This window comes from Zootermopsis nevadensis, unplaced genomic scaffold (assembly GCF_977971745.1).
Source record: "Zootermopsis nevadensis isolate Lab colony 2312 unplaced genomic scaffold, Znev_1.0 Znev_ptg000030l, whole genome shotgun sequence".
Lineage (NCBI taxonomy): Eukaryota > Metazoa > Arthropoda > Insecta > Blattodea > Termopsidae > Zootermopsis > Zootermopsis nevadensis.
This window is the reverse complement of record NW_028259162.1, coordinates 17,161,621-17,188,064: the sequence shown is the minus strand read 5'-3', so window position 1 is coordinate 17,188,064 and position 26,444 is coordinate 17,161,621. Positions and strand designations below refer to the sequence as shown.

The following is a 26,444-nucleotide window of genomic DNA, read 5'->3' as shown; positions in this document are numbered from 1 at the left end:
CTGTACCTTCCTGTCGAATGTTCCTGGTTCACTCGCTTCACGCATCTTGCCAGCGCTCGAGTCGCTGTCTGCAGGCATTAGCTGGGGATCCCTTCCCCTCTGCTCTGCCCCTCCTCCCCCACGCCTAATTCCCCACCACAGCAAAACATGGCTTGGCCATCTTTTATGGCGGTTTCGTATGTAGACCCATTGAAGTAACTACCCCTCCCGCCCATACATATGACTGCAGGCCCTCCCCTCAAGTGGTTTATTGAAAATAACGCTGAACACATGAAGCCTTCCATTCCCACAAACCTTGAGTTGTTAATGTTATATTCTGGTACGATGGGTTCCGGAGTAAATGGTTATATGAACGAATTCTACCAGTCAGAAATTATTTTAATGCATACATAATAAATACTCCTGTTTTTTTTTTGTCTTAGTCTTCATACGGTAATTTATTTGCATCATAAGCCACTTTAGGTTTTGTGATACTGTTCTCAACATACACGAAAAATCATTCAAACCACTGAAATTGACCTAAAAATGTCCTACATTTGCGTTGATTTGACAGTAGAATCTCTATAAAATATACTAACAATTATTTCTAGTAAGAAGAATATGTTTCTTTCTTGTATTTGCGTCCAGTTCAGACACAAATTTACTAACTGATGGAGGTTGCTGCTTTGTACTGATGTGAGCAATTGAAGCGAGCGAGTCTGTAGCCCAGCTATCCAGTTCACCTATGTGGCAGCAACGAGGCAGATTAAGCCATAATACGGAATAACCTCATGCACAGAGCGTTACATTTAAAACACAAAAACAAAAGACATTCGACGACCTTCGAACGTTTTCAAAGCCATTAGCGTGATCACAGAACTTAAGCATTTTCACAATGCGTACATTCTGACTGTGATTTTTCTGTTTTATGAACACTAAAATTATATTCCAAGGCCAAACCTGTCTGTACCAAGGAATCAACTTATTCTGAATTAATATTTGCAGACTGTACATAAAATTAAAAGTCAGGGAACGAATATTGATATTGTCCAGAACTAGCACATCACGCGGAAGGATATATTCTGCTAATTGTGTTTTTGACATTCTAATAATTTAGCCCACACACACTCGAAGAGTTTCAACAGGCAAAAATGGTCTTTACAAATGCAAGAACTTCATGTTTAAACTTCGTCGTCAAATCCTACTGACAATCATCCTTTAGATACCTCTATAGGAAAAGAGTATAAGCATATATTTCTAAGAAAACTACAAGACGTCACATTGCAATGTAAAGATTAGGATGGGCGTGGCAATGTCACGTCCGAAGCCCTCGCACACAAACTGTGAACAAATTACATGGAATTAATTCACTATCCTAACTTCACAGGTGGTAGAGGGGTTTTGCTTCTAAAACTATTTGCAGCCTGGTGTCAGTAATGGATTCCGTTATAGAATCAACCCCTTGGTATAGTTCGCATGCGCGTGACAGCTCTATACCCCCACGACCACTCCCTTTCCCTCCCTTAAAGTTTCCCCGGATCAATAGAGCCCCTAAAACAAACATTTTTTTTGGTATTTCGCCATTACTTCTGTTACATATATTAAAAATATTATGCCTATACAAAAATGCAATTCATCGCTAGTTAATTCTGGGTTTGCAAGGATCAGGTCATCAAAACGCTGCCAATGTCGAAATTACAAGTCAGTGCTAACTCCTCTTGACGCTCGATTCTGAAAAGCAATTAGGATCTGAAGTGACATTTAGTACCTGATTTAACAACTTTATGCTTAAATTCACCTCAGTCTCGAATAAGGATAAGTATGGAAAACGTGTCAGTAAATTACTTTTAGGAAGTAACAGGAGACAATTTCTTAATGAGCAACTTAACATTCAAATAATCAAATTCAAAATATAGTGTAAAGCACTAAATCCAGGAGTAACAAGTGAACATATCGACTGGCAAAGGGAAAATACTCTGTACTGTTAGGTCTGTGTACGAAGGTCACACAGAAACCTACGTAGTATGTAATTTAACCAAAGATGGCTACTCATTTTCCAAACCATAACCTAAAACACAAGAAATACTCATCGAAGCAATTATGACTTACTTCAAAGTCTTCACTGGATATATGTTTCAATAAAATAAACACATCCCAGGCTGCTAACGTTGATTAAATGTGACTGTAAAATCGTAAGAGAAACGCCAGAAAACATACTTTTGCACACAAAGCTTGAAAACCGCGCTCTCAACACGCCACCGTTCACTGGAGTTTATTACCAACATGACAAATCTAACGGCGTGAAATTTAAAATAGAATTTTTAACTTACTGTACTTTGTTCTCTCCCCTTTCAATCTTTGACCAATCAACCGATATTCACGAAATTTTGGCGTAAATATTATGCCTTTAAAAGTTTTAAAAAAATACAAATTGTGTGATGGTGCAAAACAAAATTATTATGCTCTGTATATGGCAAATTTAATCTAGGACTGTACGGTACTAAAGTTGTAAGTTCTTTTCATAAAAGAAACAATATTGTGTTTTGCTGATGGATTACAATTACATAACCAAAATGAAACATTAACACAAAGAATTGTGCAGCAGGAACTGTGTGTAATAGAAAAGTAGGCCTTACAAGTTCTTACCAAACTCCCTATTCCTATTTGGTAATACATTTGTAAAATACAAGCATTTCAGATAATTACATCCATAATTCCCCAAATTCGTTGGCTTTGGGAGCTGACAGCCCTAGCTCAGCAGATATGATTATAACCTCACTTACCAGCAACACTGTCGCCAAGGCTCTGCCCTTGCAGTTGGGAGGTTTTGTTGGTCACATACAATTTCAAGATCCTGGCTGGGATCTTCCTTTTCTTCATGTCTAAATCTGAATCCAAGGCAGTTTCTAAATACTGCATGTGATCATTTGTTTCCATTCTTCATATTCCTGACTGACAGTAAGAGTAGAACATAACCCTATAAAAGCATTTCAGACTATGGATATATCAATTTGCAGAATGTACGTCCAAAAATAAAATTTTCATGAGGAGACAGAACACCTCCCTTCATTTTAGTCTCCATTTATGATCCATTTGAATGATTTGGGCTTTATGGGGGTTTGTCAGAAAACTGCTTATCATAAAACAAAGTATTTCTATATTTTTATAAAGAACTGCACAGAAATATTAATTTCAAACTGTCATACATATTACTACCAATTTTCCTAGAACCTACTGATTTACATTGAGATAAGCAGATGACAATACTATCTTATAATGCTGTTTCTTGTATAATACATTTTCATTATAAAATATTACAAAACTTCAACCATAATATTTTATAACACAAATGTATTGCTCAGATATGTTTAATTTTAGATACCCTCTATGGTAACTGTATATAAAAATTATCCCTATACGGTTGGAAACATCATTTTACAGAATAAGCTCCCAAAATTTATATTTAGGTAAACCGTATCACAACTAACGTAATTAACTTCATAGGCTGACTTTAACTAAATACGAAAAGGGCAGAAGCACCATAATGACAGCTCATTCACATAAAAAAACACAAATTTCTCTGTCAAACAAAAAATATATCCTACAAGACAAAAGCACTGCTGCAGTCAATTTTTAGCAAAAGAAGTGATACAACAGAATTACTACTCATGCAAGTTCAAAGGAGTTTTTAAAAATGTAAACACATATAAGTAGAATACTACAATAACTAAATAAGATTAAATATAAATAAAAATGTCAAATATTTGGATATACTGACTAATTTTGATGTTCTGAATTCCATTAACAGACTATTCAGTGAGCGCTGTTACCAACTGCCCAAGAACAAATGAATGCAGGAGAAAATATATCAAAAAAGTAGTTAAAGATAACAATAAAAATACAGCTAAGTGATATGCTGGTACCTTTTATTTGCAGGCACCACATTCATCACAACTGTATATTAGAATTAATTCAATTCATTTATTTAAGTGTTTGCCAACAGCAAGAAGCCAATAAGAGGCAAACACTGATTATACACACAATAATAATTAAATAAAAAAACATTACACAACCAGATTAACTAAATATATACAAATACAGTATTAAATATAACAGCCAAATACAGGCAAACCCAAAATAGAAACAATATTATACACAAAGAAAAATAAATGAAGAAATATAAATTAAAGCAAATAATCCACCCAGGGAACACTAATATAAATGTAAAACGTTAAAGAAATACAAGAAACAGATAACCAAGCTAGATCATCTATCAAGACAACCTATCTAGATCATTTCCCTTATTGAGAACGTGCCCTCAAGGGAGACAATGCTTATGCTAAATACGCCCAAAGATTTACATACGTCATTTGCAGCGATGACTCACCTGACTGAAGGACTATGTCTTAGCACACTGCTCACACTAAAAGTAGAAAATTCTCTTATTTAACTCGCCGGCACACGTAAACCAACAGCGTCCATAATGGAATTGCAATTTATTTTGCCCTTAAAGACATTAACAAGAAATAACGCATCGAGATGTCGTCATCTGGAATAAAGTGTTCTAAGATTTAAAGTAGATAAGCTCAATTCATTTTTGCGTGGGATATTAAACTGAAAAAATCGGTAATTGCATAAACTGGCAAATTTCCAACCTCTTTTATCTGTTCAGCACCCGAAGGTGAGGATGACATTTTGTCATGGAGGATTCACGTGATACAGACTGCCACTTTCACTCTCTCAAGCAACAATATCAGATAAGCAAATTCTCACATATGATATGGACATTAAATTGAAACGAGTCTGTAATGTAACAATGAATATCACAACTGGCCAATCAGTGTCTGGTTCCTATACATCCAGATGTGAAATCATCAGGAACATCCAGCAGAGAGGATTTCCATTACTCTACTAAACAAAAAGGTGAGTCACTTTTTTCTTAGCTAAATTTAATTATCATATATGAAATAATTAATTCACTGAAAGCCAGTAATAGATCCTTTGGCCCATTATACACAAGTTTTAATTTTGAATCAAACTTCATAGTATTGCAGTACGTGTTATTTTATAAATGTTCCAAATGGTCAATAAAATTGAGTAATATCCCAATAAAACTTCCAAAGGTGCAATTTTCATAATGGAATATTGGCAGAAGTGATGTTGCAGTAGCATCTGAAGAAACGTTGTAAAATTTTAATAAAATTAAAATAAAGTTTACATTATCAAAAAATGTGTTAAATGAAAAAATGTCCCAAATAACAAATCAAATGCATAGGAATAACCCAAAATTAGTATTTAATAGATTTTGATGGTTTCTTGTAAGTTTAGAAGCTGCAAAGAGCACATAACAATGAAATACATTAAAAAGTAAAAAAAAATGGTAAAGCTGTCCTGTTATATGCCATGTAGGCACTTAGGGGGAGAGGAGTATAACTCCTACTCATTCTTAAACCTCAGCACTAGAGGGAGGGTGAGTGGTCAGTGTCATACCCCAGCCACACTCTATCCCCAACAAAGAAGGACCCCAGTACCCATTGCACAGGATGGGACAGCCCCAGAGCCGGTCTGGATGAAGAGGCTAGAAGAAACATTTATGAAATACAAAATTAATTATTTTTAAAAGAAACCATATTGATCTTGGTAAAATATGTACTATGGTGAACTTTCAGCATAGTTGGCGAACACTTATGTTGTGCTTAGTCACTCACAGTGGAGAATTTAGAGTACAAAACGTGATGGTTTGTCATTTGATCAGAATATATGATGTAAAAATTATGCCAAGGTATAACCTGAAGTTTTTATGGCAACTAAGTACAATGAATTCTTCTCAGGCTATACCAGCCATGTCAGGTGGCTGAATGGCAAAAACACCAATGTTTCGAGAACCATCTTCACCCTCAGGGTAATCAGGGTGCTCCGAACTTCAGTATCCTGAGGATGATGAAGATGGTTCTCGAAATATTCGTGTTTTCACCTTGCAGCCACCTGACAAGGCTGGTAGCCCAAGAAGATTAAATTATATAAGTCTGCAAATCTAGTGGTGAAAAACTAGTACTGAGGCAGCTGTCTAAAGATCACCTTTCACCTAGCTACAATTTCATTGCTGGAGGTATTGCTAAGACTTGCAACATTCATAATTTTAATGCAGGTGAAGTAACCTTTCTCCATTTTTGGAAGCAGAAGTCATACTGTATGGCATTTTGGTTGAGTTTGGAATACCAAAGAATCTCGTTAGGTTAATTAACATGTGTACTGATGGGGTATCTAGTAAGAGTTTATATGGGTAACTTGTCAGATCTGTTCCAAGTGCACAATGGGGAATGCTCTTTCCCATAGCTTTCTAATTTTGCTCTAGAACATGTCATCAGGATAGTCAGAGGGAATCAGGAAGGGCTCAAATTGAATGGTTTGCACCAGGTACTTGCCTGTGCTGATGACGTAAATTCGCTGGGGGATGGTGTGGGTGTCATAACCAAGAATGCAGAAACTCTCCTATAGACTAGTAAGGAAATAGGCCTAGAAGTAAATGTAGACAAAACTAAATACATGGGCGTAATGCGAGATCAACATCAACCATAACAGCGGGACATAATCATACACATCATTTGAAAAATGTTTCAAAATTGAAGTATCTGGGAACAACAATAACAAATAGAAATGAGGTCCATGATGAAATTAAGAGTAAAATACATTTGGGAAACGCTTGTTTTTATTCAATTCAAAAACTGTTATTATCTCATTTGCTATCCAGATTTAATATGAATTAATTTGTTTGCCACTGATGATGACCTCTTGAGGTCAAAACGCGTTTAGCACTAACAGTCTTTTCAAAGTGCAAACAGTTTTGTTTGTATGCATGATTTTACATACAGAACACTAAAGATCAATATATAAAACACTAACTTTGCCTGTTGTCTTGTATGGCTGGGAAACGTGGTCTCTTACCTTGAAGGAAAAATGTAGATTACAAGTGTTTGAAATAAGGTGCTCAGGAAAATATCTGGACCTAGGAAGGATGAAATAAGTGAGGAATTTAGAATATTGCATAACGAGGAACTGCGTAAATTGTACAGGTCACACAGCACAGTGAGGATAGAGAAATCTAGGAGGCTCTGTTGGGCCGGACATGTTACACGCATGGGGGACAAGGAATGCATACAGAATTTTGATGATAAATCTTTGTGGAAAACGACTGCTGGGCAGACCAAGAAGGATATGGGAGGATAATATTAAGATGGATCTTAGGGAGGTGGGCTGTGAGCATGGTAAATGGATGGAGCTGGCTCAGGATCGAGACCGGTGGCAGGCTTTGGTGTTGGACCTGCACGTTCTGCCATCAGGGAGTTAGTTAGAAATATTAATATAAATCAATCAAAATACATAAAATCTGGGCTAATTAAAAAGCGCTGAGAGCTGAAAAGGAGACAATTTCAACACAGAAACACATTTATTCGACTGGCATATAAACGGCAACCAAGATTGCTATGCCCCATCTTGTCTAAAGTTTAGAAGTGGAAATAATTACATATCTGATTGCATAAGCAAAGGAAAAATAAAATCACATCATACTATAAAAATGTATCATATTATTACTAAACCTACAAATACTGAAGAATAATTTAATATACATTTCAATAAAATGTTTGAATGGTACTTACCAATGACTATCAATATTACATTTTATATACAATAACACTGGGGAATTCTCTGAACACTAACAATATCAAACACAGCCAAGTAAACACTCCACAACCTAACTTTATGACCTCAAATCTCTTATTTAAACATAAAAGAAAGAAAGTCTCAAACAAAAGTTATGCACTGTCAAAGGGGCATATAAAAGAAAAACCTGTTTCTTTAGATGCATTATTCTGAAATGGTCAAGGTTACCTTGTTTTTCTAATGAATAGTCAAACTGGAGATGAGTTCAACGATGTACAACTAAGTAACCAAGGACAGCGCCAGCTGCCTTGGACATATCACTCATCACCTCTCTGGCAAAACAACCAATCATCACCAACCTCAGGACTTCACCAGACATTCAACATCCTACAAAATCAGCTAAAGTGGGATATCAATGTAAATCAACATTGTCTGCAAACAATCTGTATGTAAATTAATGGCATTGCTAATTTCAAGGACTTTTGGAGCTGCAGCATCGAGTTAAAATAAAACAGAACATAATGACAGCGCTGAAATATTGCAAGACTACAAAATCCTGAAAACCAATCTCTCAATAATGAGACAGTTGAAGTGATTATTGCAGAAAGTAACAGGGAGGGATAAAAGACCAAGCAGTAAGTTGCCTTCATCAAAGTGGTCGTAGTTTGAATGCAGCCGAGTCTTCACTCTTAAATTAAAAGTCATAAAAAATGTCTTGACAAGTATCTTATCATCACAAGCTAATTAATATGCAGAAAATGCAAAATTAACTATTATATCAAATCTAAAACTTCTTGACGATGGTGAAGAGTCAATTGAATAAAAATTTTCTTGGATATTATCCATCCCCTAGTAAATATAAAATGTAAAACGACGTTTCGGAGATGGGACTCTATCTCCATCTTCAGGTTCCAACACAGTTGGGCCCACTAGATAGAGCTAATCCCTATCTCCGGACAAAGTAAAAAGTGAAAGTCCCAGAATAAAAAGGCAATACCACGCCATCCATCCGTGGGACGTAAAAGAATAGTATGTAGAAATCAAAATTCATGAACACGAAAAAAAAAAAAAACTAACTAACTAACTAACTCACAAAAGGTGGGAAGAAATACACATGAATATCAGCTCGAAACTCGATGCCCAACTTGGATTTCTTCGGAGATTACAGGTATCCAAATAGGAGATAAATCCAAACTAGGCTGGCTGATAGGGTTGGCGAGTAGTGCCATGTGTGCCGCCTCCTTGTATTTTCTGTAGATGGTATTGGGTTCTGTTAAAAATACTCTGGCTCCATCCCAACAGACATGATGATCTTCTTCGTACGCATGTTGGGCCAATCTGGATTTCTCCAGCAGGCCCTGTCTGAAATTATATTTGTGTTCTTTTAAGCGTACCTCCAGAGGTCTGCTGGTTTCGCCGATATACCATCTACCGCAATCACACGGTATTCCATACACACACTGCCTAGTCTGTCTCTCGGCTGTTTTTGGTCTCATGGAACTCAATAAACCACGGAGAGTGTGTCCGGTTTTAAAGATTGTCCTGATGTTGTATCGGTTCCCAATTCTTCTAAATTTTTCAGAGACACCTCTGACATATGGGATAACCGCCGTACCCAGATTCGTTCTGTCAGGAGAAGGCCGGATGTTTTTTCGGACTTAATAACAGATTCAATTAACTGTCGGGGATACCCATTCAGAGATAGATCATGTTTGATGTTCTGAATTTCTCTGTTAAAATCGTTTTTTTCTGGACATATGATGTTTGCTCTATTGACCAGACTGTAAACCACTCCCCTTTTAACGTGGAGTGGGTGATTAGATTTGAAATTTAAATATCGACCAGTATGTGTGGGTTTCCTATAAACATCCGTAAGTAAACTAAAACCATTCTTCATGACTAAAACATCCAGGAACGGAATAGTACCATTGTTTTCCATCTCCATGACGTTCTGAGACTGTTAAGATGGTGAAAGAATTCCTGCAATCTCGCTGGACCATGTGGCCAAACCACAAATGTATCATCCACATATCTCAACCAAGTGGCTGGTTTGTGATCAGTTGTGTCTAAAGCCAAAGTTTCAAAATACTATATAAATATTACTAACGACAGGCAACAACGAATTCCCCATCGCCATTCCCTCCTTTTGTTGATAGAATTTATCTTCAAATTGAAAGTAGGTAGTGGTCAAACATATCTCTAACATATCTCTAGAGTCCCATCTCCAAAACGTTGTTTTACGTTTTATATTTACTAGACGATGGATAATATCCAAGAAAATTTTTATTCAATTAACTATTATGTTTAAAAATATAAAAAAAAAACTACAGAAGAAACATGTTAATATCACACAAACTGAAAACAATACATTCTTTCCTGAATGTCTTAAGTGATGTTCTCGTATTACTACTTCTTTGTTTGACTTTATCGATCATCTGCTTTTTCACGAGTCTTAAAAATCACTATGCTTCAAAGGATGGATCATTCTGTCTTAAGGTAAAAAAGAGAGGAGACATCTATTCCGTTGGAACTGGCAGACCAAGAGCTGTCACAGCAGTTACAATCTGAATGCATTAAATTATCTAAGGTGTTTCAAATATCTTAGAAAAGAAACTAGACAAGAGATAAAATCAGCGTAATCCAGGGTTAAAGTAGCATTGGAGACACTTGACAATAAATTAAAAACTCATGTAGGTGGAACTAGAAAATCACAAAAGTCATTTCAGAGTCAGGTAGAAGCCTGAAAAAGGAATGACTTAGATCAAGCTAGATATGTGGTTTCTAAACAAAATTAAACGTGAATTAAATGAAAAGAATGGCAATATGCAGTACAGCTTGAGAAAAGTCGATTCTAAAATTCAATCCAGAGTAGCCCATATCAGTTCACATATAGAGTTTATAAATATTTGAGTGAATAACATCAAAATTCAGATGGTTACAAGTATTAGGCCTAGGGACAGCCAGTCAGCTGTTAGTGACAAGAGTTCAGTACCGCTAACCAAATGCAATGTGAATGGCAGTCTAACCCTTAACTCTGTAAGGCATGTTAGTATAGATGAGTACAGAGTAATTCATACTAATAATGCATGTGGTTCAAATGAATCAGTAGTGAAGGATTTGCTCAGTGGCTAAATACGAGGGTGTTTCAAAAAGTAACAGCAAATTGACAATATTTCACGAAACGAATACCCCAGGCATTTCAAACTCCCGCGCAGGGAAGACACATTCTTAGAGAAGGTTTTGACACCGCCCAATAGATGGCATGTTGTGCTTAATTGGAATGAATGAATATATAAAATGGTGGCGCCCTTAGCTGTTTCCACCATAGAGGAGCAGCGAGCAATCATCAGATTTTTGTGGTCGGAGGGTGTGAAACCTCGTGAAATTCATAGAAGAATGCTGCAACAGTATGGAGATGCCTGCATTGGCGAGAGAAGAGTGTATGAGTGGGTAGATGAGTTTAAAAATGGGCGAACATCAATCCGTGATGGCCAACGCTCCAGTCGTCCATGATAATGCATGCCCTCACACGGCTGCTGCAACTCTCGACACCATTCAGAGATTGAGATTTCAGATCTTACAGCATCCCCCATACAGTCCTGACCTTGCTCCCTCTGATTATCATGTGTTTGGACCGCTGAAGAACACTTTGAGAGGACGAAGATTTGGGAATGATGACGAGGTCAAAGAAGCGGTGCATTCCTGGCTGAAGGCAGAACCAAAAACATTTTTTCTGATGGAATAAAGAAGTTGGTGTAACGGTGTGAGAAGTGTATTGAAAAGGAGGGTGATTATGTAGAAAAATGACATATCATTTGTATCTCTAATTAAATTATATATCTCAAAATATTTAATTTGCTGTTACTTTTTGAAACACCCTCATACATTGCAGTAGTAGACAAAATTGCTTGAGTGACTCCAAACTAACTTCGTCCTTGTTTCACCAGAGCTTTAAGCAGAACCTAACTAACTAGACGGCTTAGAGAACCCGAAGGTTCATCACTGAATTAACCAAAGGCCCTCCACCGGTCCCTGTCCTGGGCCAGAAAAATGCAATCGCCAAAGCAGAACCTGATGCAACATATTTTTCCATTAGAAGAACACTTTTTTGCCTAAATCTGTACCTAAATCCTTGCAGCCGGTGATCACAATAAGGTTCATTAAGAATTCACTAGCAAAAACTAAGCTCGTCATGACATCCAGCACATTAATAAGTTACAAAGATATGAAAATGTGTTTTATTCAACAGTTCTGAGTCAAAAGTAGCAAAACAAGGTGAAAAGAAGCATTTACCAAGATAAATTTAATCCAAATACAGAGACAAGCATCACTGAACATTTTCTGAAGTACATGGTGTTGATTGGAATTCTCTTACAGAAAATTTGTAAAGCTTCATTAACAAAAAGGAAAGTAACTTTGATAATTTCAAAACAATGCATCATTCAAAAAAACATGTTTCATTTTCATATGTGCCTGTGTAATTGTAACTTTCATTTGAAAATTCTGCTATACACTGAAATAAGTGTTATTTGAGATTATAAGTCAGGGGAACTATGTGGAAAATGTATTGCTGGACAATATTTCACATATAAAAATACAATACAAGACCTTTCAATGGCATGCCAATGCCCACTGTTGCAACTGTCATGTGATAGCTCTACCCAGGCTTTTCACCATGAACAAAATCTAGTAAGTGATCCAAGTCCACCTTTTTGAGCAGAGCCTGTGGGCCATCTGTCCGTATTCGTTTCCCCACCTGTAACAGCCCACAACCAACATTGTGCTCTTTCATATCTAACAGAACAAATATCTAAACTGAAATGTATGAAAAAATGCATGAAATGAGCACATAATGAGAAAGTCAGCAGTGGCAAATCATGGTCCAAAAGTCAAGTCATGCAGAATGGCAATAAAGTAAAACACCTCTTTAATATTTCTGCCAATTCAGTGGTCTAACAAATAGTGCAGTGCACTACTAGCCATACCAAATCATTTACACTGGAAGTATATCCATTGATATTTTATTTCAACAGATTCTCATCAAATTTGATAAGCAGGTTTACACCAAAAGCTGTAACATGGATTTAATTGTTATCCATACTGGCCCACTACAACACATCACCCATAGAAGCTTTAATCAAACTTTAATAACTTCTCAAAAACTGAATTTAAAAGATAACTGATTCATATAATATAAGGTTTTACTATATTTCATATCATAATCAGTTTGACATACAATATAGAAAATAAAAAGATAATTAGAAAAAATAAATAAAAGTAATTCAGGACTATGCAGTGTCTCCTATTATGATTACCAATGTCAACAACTGATATGCTCGGCAACGACCAGTATGAATAACTGAGTAAGTAATCAAAGTATCAAATAAAACACTTGAAAAAAGGGGCATTCCAAATTGATCTATACATTTCCACTCCTACATGTATCTTAGCTTGTCATTCATATTCCACAAGGAAGGGAATGCTTCTAGTATCATCCTGTCAGTTCAGGTAACAAATTTTGACACTTCATCTGAGATATTTTGAAGTCATTGGTACCACTATTTATTTCCTTTTAATTCTCCACTAACTAACTAGATGGCTTATGGAACCCGAAGGTTCATCACGGAATTAACCAAAGCCCTCCACCGGACCCTGTCCTGGGTCAATAAAATCCAGTCGCCTATCTCCCATAGATCCCGCTTGATAATATCCTTTCATCTACGTCTAGGTCTCCCCAGCGATCTCTTCCCCTCAGGCTTTCCAACCAGTACCCGGTGCACACCTCTTGACCCATCCATGCGCGCTACATAACCCGCCCATCTCATTCTTCTCGACTTAATCACCCTGACAATACTGGGGGAGGAGTACAGATTTTTTAGCTCATCATTATGCAGTTTTCTCCACGCCCCATCGTCTTCTCTCCTAGGCCCAAATATCCTCCTCAACACCCTATTCTCAAACACCTGCAATCTGTGTTCCTTCCTCAGAGTGAGAGACCATGTTTCGTACCCATACAAAACAACAGGCAAAATTGTTGTTTTGTATATTTAATCTTTAGGTTCTTAGTAATAGGACGGGAAGACAAAATGTTTTGAACTGAGAAGTAGTAAGCATTTCCGGAATTTAGTTTCCTCCTAATTTCGTCGTAAATTTTGTTTTGATTTTTTATTGTTGTTCCCAGATATCTGAACTTTGTAACCCTTTCAAAGGACTTATTAGCTACCCTAAGATAATTTTGCCCACCTGTCTTCTGATGACGAGATACTAACATGTACTTAGTTTTTTCTGAATTTACTTCTAGCCCCACTTGTCTACTAGCCTCTAGTAAAACTTCTGCGTTCCTCTTTGTTCATCATCAGCATATGCCAAAAGCTGATGTGTCCCATTCAATTGCAAACCCTCCTGTCTATCTTGGACTTTCCTGATGGTGTAACTGTGCCAACCAACTACAGTCTGGTCTATTTTTAAAGTGGCGGTAATTAATCATAAAAAATGAACAACTATGTAGATGAGATTTCGTTTTCTTACTGTTGCAAGTATGAAGATGACTGTCTGTTGGGATTCTGACTTTACACATACATCTTAAAACTTTGTATACCATGTAGTGTATTAGAATATAAAATCAGCAAACAAACAAACTATTAGTGTTTTTATAGTGTCTAATAGTTTGTTTGTTTGCTTATTTTATATTCTACACATACAGTAGTTACAAAATGTGAATTTTATAAAGTCAAAAAGAAAATTATAACTTTCTGTTAATAAAAGTAATGTTTTTGTAAATGTATTACGACTCTGAATATGATGATATAAATGTGAGGTTGCACTGGTTTGGGTAAATACAATATATATTCATACAGCTTTACTCTGCCAAGTTGTTTATAGCCATAAGATTTAACAGGATAATTCCATTCCTTCAGTTTATATTGAGCTTATATCTGTTTGAATTTGAATATAAAGACCCCACAAACACAGAAAACAAGTTTAATAAAATGGAGAGAATTATTTTACATGCTAAACCACTAAAATAAATAGCTCAAATACTGTAGACATGTGTAACTGATGAAAAGTGAAGAAACTAAAAAATTACCATAGCCGAGACAATAAGAAAAAGGCCTAGGAAAAAAACCCACACAGGAATGGAGGAAACGGATAAGATGGAATGAGACCAAAATCCAAGCCAAGGACTGAAAAAATGGACTGACTAGTTTGTAAGTAAATAAGGAAGCACGGTTCATCTTACCGGTACCAGCAGCTCTTCTGATGAAGCCTTTCTTTTCTTTGGAGGAAGAGCTCTACCACTAGAAGGGCCTGCAAAACTTGCTTCTTTCTGGAATATTTTTTGTGTATTTTCTGTTTCCTGTGAAGGTTTGTCTTCAACTGACCTGTTGAGATATAAGGAACAATGATACACATTCTCTTTTTTAAAGGGCATATTAACCTTTATTCTTTGTGTATCATGGCGTACACGTGATCCAGCTGACCATATGTCACGCAACATACCGCTAAACCCATTACGTCCAGAATTACAACTGCCAACAACCTGTACAAAGGCATTTAAATATGCTATTCCTGTATGACAGAAGTTAAAAAAACAAAATAAAATAAGCAATAAAACAGGCACATCTACAGATTGAAGGACTTTGACACTGGAAAGAAACAATGGTATGATTAAACTGAATGCAATAATCACATGTAAAACACTACTGTATTAATGAAAGTGTAAAAGGGTATCAAACTTTCAACTCCATTTCTCCAATTATCAGTACACATACGAGGGGCAGTCAAAACGTTCCCGGAATTGTGGTATAGCACTGTAATGGTAGGACATATGGCAACGCTTACCTAATCACCTTAAAAGTAGGACCCTTGCGCACACACACACTTGCTCCATCGATTCTGCCATTGTTGGATGCACCGGCGGAAGGCTTCGTTTGGAATCTTCCGGAGTTCGGCCGTCGCATTTGATTTGATGTCCTCCATGGTTGCGAAACGCGACCCCTTGACGCCCATTTTCAGAGTAGGGAACAGCCAGAAGTCACTCGGAGTGATATCCGGACAGTATGGTGGGTGGGTGATGACGGGAATGCTTTTCTCGGCGAGGAATTGCTGCACAACCAGCGATGTGTCAAATGCGATGGCCGAACTCCGGAAGATTCCAAACGAAGCCTTCCGCCGGTGCTTCCAACAATGGCAGGATTGATGGAGCAAGTGTGTGTGTGCGCGCAATGGTCCTACCTTGAAGGTGATTAGGTAAGCGTTGCCATATGTCCTACCATTACAGTGCTATACCACAATTCCGGGAACTTTTTAAATGCCCTGCGTATAATGAATTCTTCTCAGGCTACCAGCCGTGTAAGGTGGTTTAATGGAGGAAACACAAACGTTTAGAGAACGATCTTCATCCTTGTCCTCGGGGCAATGACTGAGAATAATTCATTATACTCAGCAGCCATGAAAGTTTCAGATCATATATCAGTACACACATAATTTTTAGAACTTTTTATCTTAACATTTTATTACTTTTGCCATTTAAAAATCAGTTTGATGTGTCATACCAAATATATTCTTTAAAATTATTTTTTAACATCTGAATATAACCTTACAACGCTGAAATATATTATGCATTTCAGAAGAATCTGTTACTATGACTTTCATGGGACCAGGTGAGACTAATCTTGATATGGAAAAGATATGGAAGAAAAGAATATAATAAGCATGGAATAGGTGAATATGAATTTACTGTCTAAAGAGGGTTTCAGGGTTTTGCTTTATTAGGAATTTGGGCAGGATGTGTAACTCAACTTCAATAAAAACTCACTTGCTGTGCTCAAGTGACAGGTCTGAAGTGATGCTGTTAGCACGTGTGCCTACTTTTAAAACAGAGGAAGAATTTTCACTGAAGTTCTCAGCTCGAACTCTTCCTACTAGTCCACGTGTCACATGTTCATCATCATAAGCCGCTTGAAACAAGACAGAAATAGAAAAACAATATTAAAACTGTTACAAAGTTGCAAAACACGAACCTTGCTGTCAGTTCTTCATGTATGAGAAAAAGTTTAATAATATATTTCTTAATAAAATCCAAGTCATATATATCAGATAAAAGAATATGACAACAGGGTGCTTCAAAATTTATACTCTAAACCTAACATGAACTCAACAAAGAGACTAGCAGTTCATGTAGCATGTACAAAACTCAGAAAAGCATTTTGATTGGAAACCCTCAAAGAATGAGACAACTAGAGACCTCAGCATAGAAACCAGGATGTTAGAACTGGCATGTGCAACATATAACCTGTGCAGGATTGAATTGTAGCACCATGCAGTCTGGTAGAAGTTTACCAATGTTTCAGAGGTCCTTGCTGCCTCCATCATCACCCTGATGATGGATGTGTTCCATAGGCTGATATTCAATCCTCCCTCACAATAACACAAAAGTTTTAATTCCATTTTGAATCTCAATAATACACATAGGCTGGCTAACAGGCCTTTTTTTGTTCTTTTATTCATTAAAAAATCTGAAAGAGAAACTTCCCAGTTAACATCTTGTTTCCCTCAGTTTGGAAGGCCCCCTTATGAGTCTTAATGGTTGTCTCTCATAAGGTCACCCACCAATCAACTTGCTCTTTATAAAAGTCATCAGAATTTTAACCAAGGGCAGGTCCAGTTATAAGGTCCATAAAAAACATGTAAAACTGTCCCACTATATGTCATGTAGGCGCTTGGGGGGAGAGGAGGTACAGCTCCTACTCATTCTTGACCTTGGCACTGAATGGGGGTGAGTGGTCAGCATCACGCTCTGGCCGTGCTTTACCCCCAGGAAAGGACTCTGGTACCCATTGGAAAGGAGGCTGGGTGGGACCCAGAACCAGTCTGGATGCAGAGGCTAGAGGAAAAAATCATCTGCCCCCATCAGGGATCAAACCTCGGTCATCCAGTCACTATACTGACTGAGCTCATTAAAAACAAGTAATTTGCTGGAGACGGCTGTTTTCAGGGTAACTGCCCTGTTGATGAAGGCATTAAGCTCCTCTGAAACATAGGTTTTTTGTACTAGACTACAATATGCAACATCCCAGAAGACAGCCATACTCATACTTGTCACCATGAGAACTTGAAATCTCACAGGTAATTTCCCTATCATCAGAATAACTATCAGTTCCAAGTGAGACTGAGCCAAGAGTTAATTACAGGCAAATCAGACAGACAGATGCTATGCCATACCAATTTCATTTAATGTCCAAAACAAAATTTGTAGAACTCAATAGCACATTTTATTAATTATGTAACTCAATCCACACCTTCATTAGGACATGTAAACAAAATGAATAACTCAAAGCTCAGATATTTAAAAATTTCCAGCCACTAAAAATGAGCACACAGAAGTATTTCCATAAAAACTGAGCAGGCATTACAGATTCAATACACCAGCTACCTTAACACTTTCATTATTAGTCATAAAAAATATGTCAAGCAATTGTTTGTTGGCCAGTAGTCACCTGGTTAACAGAATATTAATATCAATGCAATATTATAATCTCTTGTTGTAGTTTGACATTTCTCGAGACAAGACTGAAGTTACATGTATTTGATGCACGCATTTTTCTGCATGACCCAAATACATGACTGTGAAAGTTACTAGCTTATTTATATCAAATGTTTGCTATAGTTACCTGATGATGGATACTTCTGGGGCCACAATACCCGTTTATCATTACATTTGTACTTGTTAGGAGCCTGGAGTGAATCATCATCTACCAATTCTCCCTCCTCTAAAAGCTCAAGAGTGTCCTGCACCTTTTGCCTTCCTTCTGTAACATCTTTAATTTGTGTCTCTGCTCTAGCAGGCACCTTGTCCATGTCTTCAGCAGCTGAAAGTCTTCTGGCCAACAAAGCTGTGTCATCCAAGCCTCTTCCGACGCGTGTTTCTGTGGCTCTCACTTCCTGTGTGAACCTCTTCTCAGTTGAAGGTCCACGTTCTTTGACAAGATCCAGCATTCTGCTATGAGAATCAGATACTCCACGAGGTGATGCTGAAGTACGACTAGATTCTCTGGAAGTTCTCTTAGAATGAATATGCCTATCATACTTCATTTTTCCCCTGCCCCTCTGTCCAAACGGAAGTCTTTCATTGCTCCTAAAACTGAAATCCCGAACTCTTTTACTGTAACTAGGACCAAACTTTCTCTCGTCTCTCAAGTAGTCATTATAGAGCTCAGTCAACGGTGAAAATGTCTTCATTTTAGGTGTAGATGTTACTGGAGACGATGATGATGATGATGATCTTCTGTGATCCAAAGACTGAGACCTTCTTCCACAGTTATGAGACAATGACCGTCTCCTGCGAACTGGGGATGGAGATCTTCTGTGTACATGTGAAGTTCTCCTTCTGTCATGTGAAAAGTGGGTACTTCTTCTGATGGTTGGGGAGCGTGATCTTGTTCTGTGCTCCCTTGAGTACAGTCTATCATTCGTAGATTTGTGGAACAATTCTTTGTGACTATCTTTGTTACTTTTAACACAGTCAGAGTTCTTATATTTCTTACAATTACTGGACCAGCTCTTCCTTGTGATATCAGTCTGGCCACCTTCAAAAGAATTTGACTCCCTGGTGCATTGTTTGGGTAAGGCACAAAATAATTCCTGGAATTCTGAGACTATACACTTATAAGTTTTCACTGCTCCATCAGAATCCTCACCTAATTCAAAAGCGAGTGAAAAATTGGAGATGTCCTCAAATACAAGATTATTTCCTTTGGGCCCTTCACCTGCATACACGATTCCTATGTATGTCTCATTATCAGACACTTGATGCTGTTCAAAAATCATGCTTTTGTCAAGTGATGACACTCCCTCAATACTGGAATCCACACTGTGTGTATGTGCAGTAGCCTTACTATCTACTGCCTCATTCAATTCAATGACTGAAGTTTCATGTGATTTGGTGGTTTTCATTTTGTTTGATTCACATGCTATATTTGGCTCTACTGAAACTTCATTTTCTTGTACCTTTTCTACTTCCATACTTATCTCTGACCGATCTTTCTGTTTCTCTTTCTTTGGCTTAATTTCCAGAGTATTTTTAACTGGCGAATCATGTTTGTTCGTAACAGTGAAGAGTTTATGTAAAATTCCACCCTTCACATCCTTGTACACTTCTATCACTTCACTTTGATTCCTTATGGGACTTACATCATCACCCAGTAAAGCCTTTATCTTCCGATTGGTACTTTCTTGTCTTAAAGTTGCACTCATTTTCTTTTTCAAAGTTTTACCATCAACTGTATGTGATACCTCTCCTTTGCATTTGCTGGTATTTGATTGTTCCTGCCTCCCACTCTCATATCCAACACCTGTGTGTAACAAGCTGCAATTTGATTCCACGCCATTGAATCTGTTAGGTGTCAGTTCCAAATCCTTGCATACATCTTCGGTAGTGCTCAGTGATGACCTGACAGTTGAAACATCTGCTGTGGCCTCTTCCACCCCATGCATTTTTGCCATTTCAGACTCCACTTGAAAGAAAGTGATGCATTCAGACTGTGTATCATCATCTGAACTGAGATGCAAAGCTGGAAAATCCTCAGAGCTACTGTCTTCGTAGGTCATAGATTGGCAGACTGGAGTCTGTTTCATGGGATGGGCCTGGATTGCTACCTTATCCCTTGTCAGTCTGTCTGCAATAGCTTCCACAGACAAGTGTGGACTTCTCTTTGGTGGTGTGCACTCACCACAGTTCCCTCTGATAACCTCTGTGGGGGTAGTTTGGGCAGTCTTAGTAAAGATGTTTTCCTTCTCTATCAATTGTTTTCTGGCATCCACATCCTGGACATCACACATAGGATTATTCCCCATGGACACATCTGGTATCAGTTCATTGAGGACAGCTTTCACAGATAATATTTCCCCATGTCCTTCTTCAGGCATTTTAACCTCACAGTTAGGCACACTACTAACATCTAGCCCCTCCGATTTTTCAATGTGATGTTTCTTTTCATGTTCACTGTTCAATGTTGTGTTCCTCGCTGAATGAGAGTTATGTGATTTTGCCCCCACCGAATCATCATCATCTACAATGTGTACAGATGACTTTTTCATGGCATCTGTAGACTGGTTACATTCAGAGAAAATCTTAAATCTTGGTATCTCTGAATGAAAGATGGGTGTTACACAGTTCACATTCTCATCGGCATGCGTCTTTCTTAATTCTGACTCATAAGTTGAAGTTGGCACACGTTGGGAATTCTCCTTCATTAAAGACAACCCACTCACGGGTCTTACCTCATCAGCCCGAGTCTGAGGTTCCACTGTTTGCTGTGTGTTTGTCTTACTGCTTTCTGAGTAGGAACTATAGAACTTAGAGGGCTGAGTTACTGCAACCGACTGTTTTGCTTTTGTAAGTTCTGTACATGTTTTATTCCAAACATTAGATGGTATTGTCTTGGTCTCAGCTTCAGTTTGTCCAAAATCATTGCTGGATTCAAAGTCAGAGTCATCACTTGGTGAATTATAACCAAAGAGCTTCATCCGAGCAGCCTCAAGGTGCCTTTGGATAATTTCATCTGTAGTCTTTTCATCATGTCTCTTAAATGGATTAATTTGAGTTTCTGACAGCTCATCCTTCAAGTCAGAGTCTTTGTTAGCAGCTCTTGAAATGGACCTTGCCTTCTCCTTTCTTGTGATCAAATCTGGGGCACGTGTTTCTGATGACTCCTCCTTCAAGTCATTACTTTTATTAGCAGTCCTCACATTCTTCATTGAGACTGAAGTTGAGGTATGTGTTTCTGATGACTTAAAAATGAAGTCACTACTTTTTTTGGCAGTCTTCGAAATGGACTTCGATTTTTTCTTTGCTGAACCTGAAGCAGAGATTTGTGCTCTCATTGACTCATCGTCATGATCACTGCTTCTGTCAGCAGCCCTTGAAACAGAACTTGCTTTCCTCCTTGCTGAGGAGCATGTTTCTGATGGCTTAACCTCCACAGCATTGCCTTTGTTAGAAGTCCTTGAAAGAGACCTCACCTTCCCCCTTGCTTTAATGTTTGTATGGTCTGACTTGGCAGTATTTCCACGATCCCTTGTACCTCTTTTCTGCGTCATCTCCTTTGCCTGCTTTTGCTTCTCTGGTGAAGGTGCCTTAGTAGGTGCACCAACTAAGGAATCTACTCGTCCTTCGCCTGTTTTACCTGACACAAGCTTCTTTCCAACGTATGCTTTGACCTGAACATTAGTCACATGATCTGGCAATAATGATGTTGCTTTTTCAAGACTTTTATCTGGAACAGGTAATGGTTGGCCCTGTCCACTATCAGGCTGAGCATTCTCTCCACCATCTTCCTTATGGCATTTGTTATAACCATCTGAAGACCGTACAGTGCTGTTTTCTAATTTTCTGCATTCCTCTACCAACAACTGTTCCAGTGGCTTTGACAAAGCTGCGGAGTCCAGTTTTCCAGTTGGCTTGTAATATGGTGAGCATGAAGAACGGTCTGTTGACCTTCTTGCATAAGATGAAGGAGTATCTGGACTTGTATTATATAGCTGAGGTGTCACTGCAATGTTGGGTGTGGGTGGAAAACTGGGAGTTTGTATTAAAGAAAAATCTATACAAGAATTTCCATCTGCCAACTTTGTAACTGGAGTATCATCTGGATATGGGCTCATCATGCGGGGTGTTAGAGGTATGAACACAAAATCAGAACCCCAGCATGTTGAACCAGGGTCATCTGTCTTTCTTGGAGTATCTAGAACAAAATCAGTAACTGACTTTGGTTGTGCATCTGATCTATTTGCTGTATCACACGCTTCTGTCTGTGTCCTTAACTTTTTTAATGAAGCATTATCTGGTACACTGGCAAAAGATGGTTCTTTACTGGAACTGGATTTGCAATTCTGAGACATTTGGATATCTTCTTTCTGGGAGTCTGAAGGACAAAACTCAGATGTTGGGGGAACAAGCTCCTGATTTTCTAAGACAGGAACACACTGATCTTCAGCTGCACTTTCACCAGTAACTGTGTTGCCTTTCAATTCACAGCCTGTCTTGAATGTATCAGTAACCGAACTGGTATCATCAGTATGGATCACAAGTGTCTCATTATCAACGACATTTGGCGATTGGTGCACATGCAAATTTCGATGAACTATTCTTCCCTCTGCACCTTTCAGCTTTGTTGGTGACTGGATAATTATGGAACTACAGGCTACGTTAAGAACTGGCCCAACTGATGTATTAGGACTTACAGTTTCCGTGGTAGATGAATCCGAAGATTTAGAAAGGTCAACTTCATTACTATCTGCAGTTTCAAGTGCCAAATTCTCTTTTCTTTGTATCTTTGTATCCTCCTTGACAGCTTCGATCCGGTCGCTGGTACCTTGGTTGTCTGCCTCACCAATGAGCTGATCAAGATCCTTTCTTTCAGTCAATGTGTCTAGTGCAACAAATGTCTTGGGCTTTATTGACAGTTTCTCAATTGATTCACTTATTAGCTCAACACCTTTCCTTGGCGGATAAGACTTCCCTGTAACTCGAACAGTACCTGCAGTATTTAAGTCTCTCTTCTGATTTTTGGCTTCGCTGCCAAGATCTGTTTCCTCAGAATCATTAGGTGATATCCTTACAGAGATATCTGAACTTGAAGGCATATTTTCAGATACCCGATTTGTATTTTCTGGATCTGTATTTTTATTTCCATTGTCCATGCTCTCATTTTTGTTCAGATGCTCTTCTAGCCTACTAACTTCCTTTTTGGCCTCCTGTGAGGATTTTCTCTTTGATTTTGTTGGTTTTGATTCCTTTTCCTTTTTCGTTTTCTTTTTATCATTTGTTGGTAGCTGGGATTCTTCACGGTGAACATTCACATGTACTCGAAGATCAGAATCCCACGCCTTTTTTGTACGTGGCAAGTTCTTGTTGCTCATCAAACTTCCTTCTGCAAGTTTAGGAGTCACTTTATGTCCAGTCTCCCAGTTTTTCAGAAGGCTTGTTGACCTTTCTGTAACTTCAGACTGCTTATCAGAGAGATTTGTCTTATCCTGAGTTTCTGTCACAGGCAAACTGGACCCAACTGCATCATCTAATCTTGCTTCTTCTCTCACCACACTACTATCATCACAAATAATTTGCCCAACTCCCGCTGCATTGTCCCACCCTCCACAAAGCTGAGGAAGTGGGCTTCGTGTTGCAATGGGTGGTAAGATACTGTGACAAATATCAGAACATGCATTGGGCAACGCTGAGACTGTAGTGAATGGAGATGCATCACTTGAAACAGTTTCTGACTCATTTTGAGGAGATTTAAAAAGAGTTGACCTTACTTTACTTACACCGCTGTTCGTCGTCCTTCGTAAAGTCTTAACTAATTTCTCTGATGTTTTAGGAGAAGATCCTTTAGACTGTAAACGTTTAGGGACAGTTCTGGCCTTAGGCGGTGTTGTAAAGTCCAGTGCCCGTACGTGACGTTGTCTGCGAGGTGTACTGAGACTCATCCGTTTGTCATTCGTACCTGCCCTGCCTCGAGAAGTTGTTGGTTGTGGGGTTTCACGAGACTTCTGGGTCAATTTGTCTTCACTGCACTTTTTACCAGTGGTTTCATTAGATGTGCCAGGAATATGAGTTGATATAGAATGTCCAGTATTGGCAAAATTTTTGCTGAGATTCACAAGTGTCATAAGATGTGGGCTCGGTGGATATTTATCAACATTTTGCAATATGAAATCACTTTTAGATTTTATACTTTTATTTCCGTCTGCTTCTATCTTACTTTTACTCTTTACATCTGCATCCAGTTCATCTGATGCTGGCTTTGAGTTCAAACAGCTCTCAGTTGATTCTTTTAGATTAAGGGCTCCCAGCAACCTTTCTCGCCCTGCTTCACTGCATATGGTTACCCCATCTTCTTGTGCAGTAATTAATGGCAATTTTGCTGGTGGTGACTCCAGAATGATACTAGGAAGACTACGGCTACAATCTGTTGACTGTTGCCCTGTATTTGAGCACATCACCCTGACATCACCTCTCCTATCATCAGTGCAAGTAGCACTCGCTGCAGGAGGCCTACTTGGCTTGTTGACTTGGGAACGAGTTCGGACCCCAATCCTATTCCTAATCCCTTTCTTTTTATTAATTGAAGAAATCTGCTTCTTTCGCTGTGATGTGAAGGTTTCGGCCTGCTTTAATGTCCCAAGCTTAGGGTCAACCATTTTAGAAGTGCTCAGATTATTGTTCAAGACCGTTGAGATGGGGCACCTCACTATTGGCTGGCATACATCTGGAAGAATAAGAGAATTTCATACAGCAATTCCAAATACTTGGTACCATTTTCACATGCAATAACTTTCATACTCAATGAATATTTAGACGACCACTAGCCAGTGCTCAAAAGAATCAAAATACTGAAAAAGTGAAAAGTGAACAAAACTGTTAATTTTTTTCTTACTGCTCCACCTCACCCCCACAAAGGGGCAAATTGTTAAATTCATTAATAGTCTCACGATTGTGTATGAGAGAAACAGTGGAAAACTAACTATAACATGGAATCAAACACAAATATCATAAAGTTCACAAAAGTCCACTACTGAACCATAAATCAAGACCATCTAGTTTAGCTCACATTTCCACTACCAATTTCCATAAGATTAATTTTAATATTAGCCTCTAACGTAAACTTAAATTAGTCAATGGATATCATTCCCTGAGATTTCCAAAACAAAATTAATAGGCGCGTCCCAAAAGTAAGTTTCCCTGGGGCCGTTTACAGAAACAAAACACAATTTCATGGAAATATTTATTGCAACAGATACAGCAAGTGTCCAGCTATTTTTCAACATATTCGCCACCGGAAATGAGACATTTGTCATACCGTGGGACCAACTTTTAATACCTGTGTCGTAGAAGTCTGCCGCCTGGGATTGGAACCACTGTGTGACAACCATCTCCGCCTCTCTGTCATTCTCAAAACGCTGACGCTGACCGGACAGGAATTTCTTGAGGTGTAGGAAAAGATGGAAATCACTGGGAGCGAGGTCCGGGCTGTAGGGTGGATGATTAAACACCTCCCAGCTGAACTCCTGCAGGAGACTTGCTGTCCGTCGAGCCGTGTGCGGCCTAGCGTTATCGTGCAGGAAGACAATACCGGCACTAAGCATCGTTGCAGCTGTTGAAGATGGAGGTTCTTATTCCAGCTCCCGCCGACTGTGAAGTGCGGTCAGTGATAAAGTTTTTGAATGCACAGAGCATAGCGCCGATCGAAATTCATCGTCAGCTGTGCCGGGTCTATGGGCCTAACGTTATGAGCAAGCAGATGGTGCGTCGCTGGTGCAGACAATTTTCAGCGACGGGCCATTCAGAACAAGCGGCGCGGGATGCTTAGTGCCGGTATTGTCTTCCTGCACGATAACGCTAGGCCGCACACGGCTCGACGGACAGCAAGTCTCCTGCAGGAGTTCAGCTGGGAGGTGTTTAATCATCCACCCTACAGCCCGGACCTCGCTCCCAGTGATTTCCATCTTTTCCTACACCTCAAGAAATTCCTGTCCGGTCAGCGTCAGCATTTTGAGAATGACAGAGAGGCGGAGATGGTTGTCACACAGTGGTTCCAATCCCAGGCGGCAGACTTCTACAACACAGGTATTAAAAGTTGGTCCCACGGTATGACAAATGTCTCAATTCCGGTGGCGAATATGTTGAAAAATAGCTGGACACTTGCTGTATCTGTTGCAATAAATATTTCCATGAAATTGTGTTTTGTTTCTGTAAACGGCCCCAGGGAAACTTACTTTTGGGACGCGCCTCGTATGTATGA

The 26,444-nt window shown here is 38.6% G+C and overlaps 1 protein-coding gene across 2 annotated transcripts in view; it reads right to left on the bottom strand.

Moving 5' to 3' along the window:
• Positions 1–7,407: 7,407 nt before the first annotated feature.
• LOC110837256 (uncharacterized) overlaps positions 7,408–26,444 on the bottom strand; it is a 36,292-nt gene continuing 17,255 nt past the window's right edge. For both annotated transcript variants that reach the window (XM_087358417.1, XM_087358418.1), the window contains exons 11-14: positions 18,315–24,911; positions 16,460–16,601; positions 14,882–15,023; positions 7,408–12,397 (exon numbers count right to left, since the gene is read on the bottom strand). In XM_087358417.1, coding sequence (XP_087214543.1) covers positions 12,299–12,397; positions 14,882–15,023; positions 16,460–16,601; positions 18,315–24,911 — 6,980 coding nt within the window. In that variant the 3' untranslated portion in view covers positions 7,408–12,298. The remainder of the gene's footprint in view (positions 12,398–14,881; positions 15,024–16,459; positions 16,602–18,314; positions 24,912–26,444) is intronic.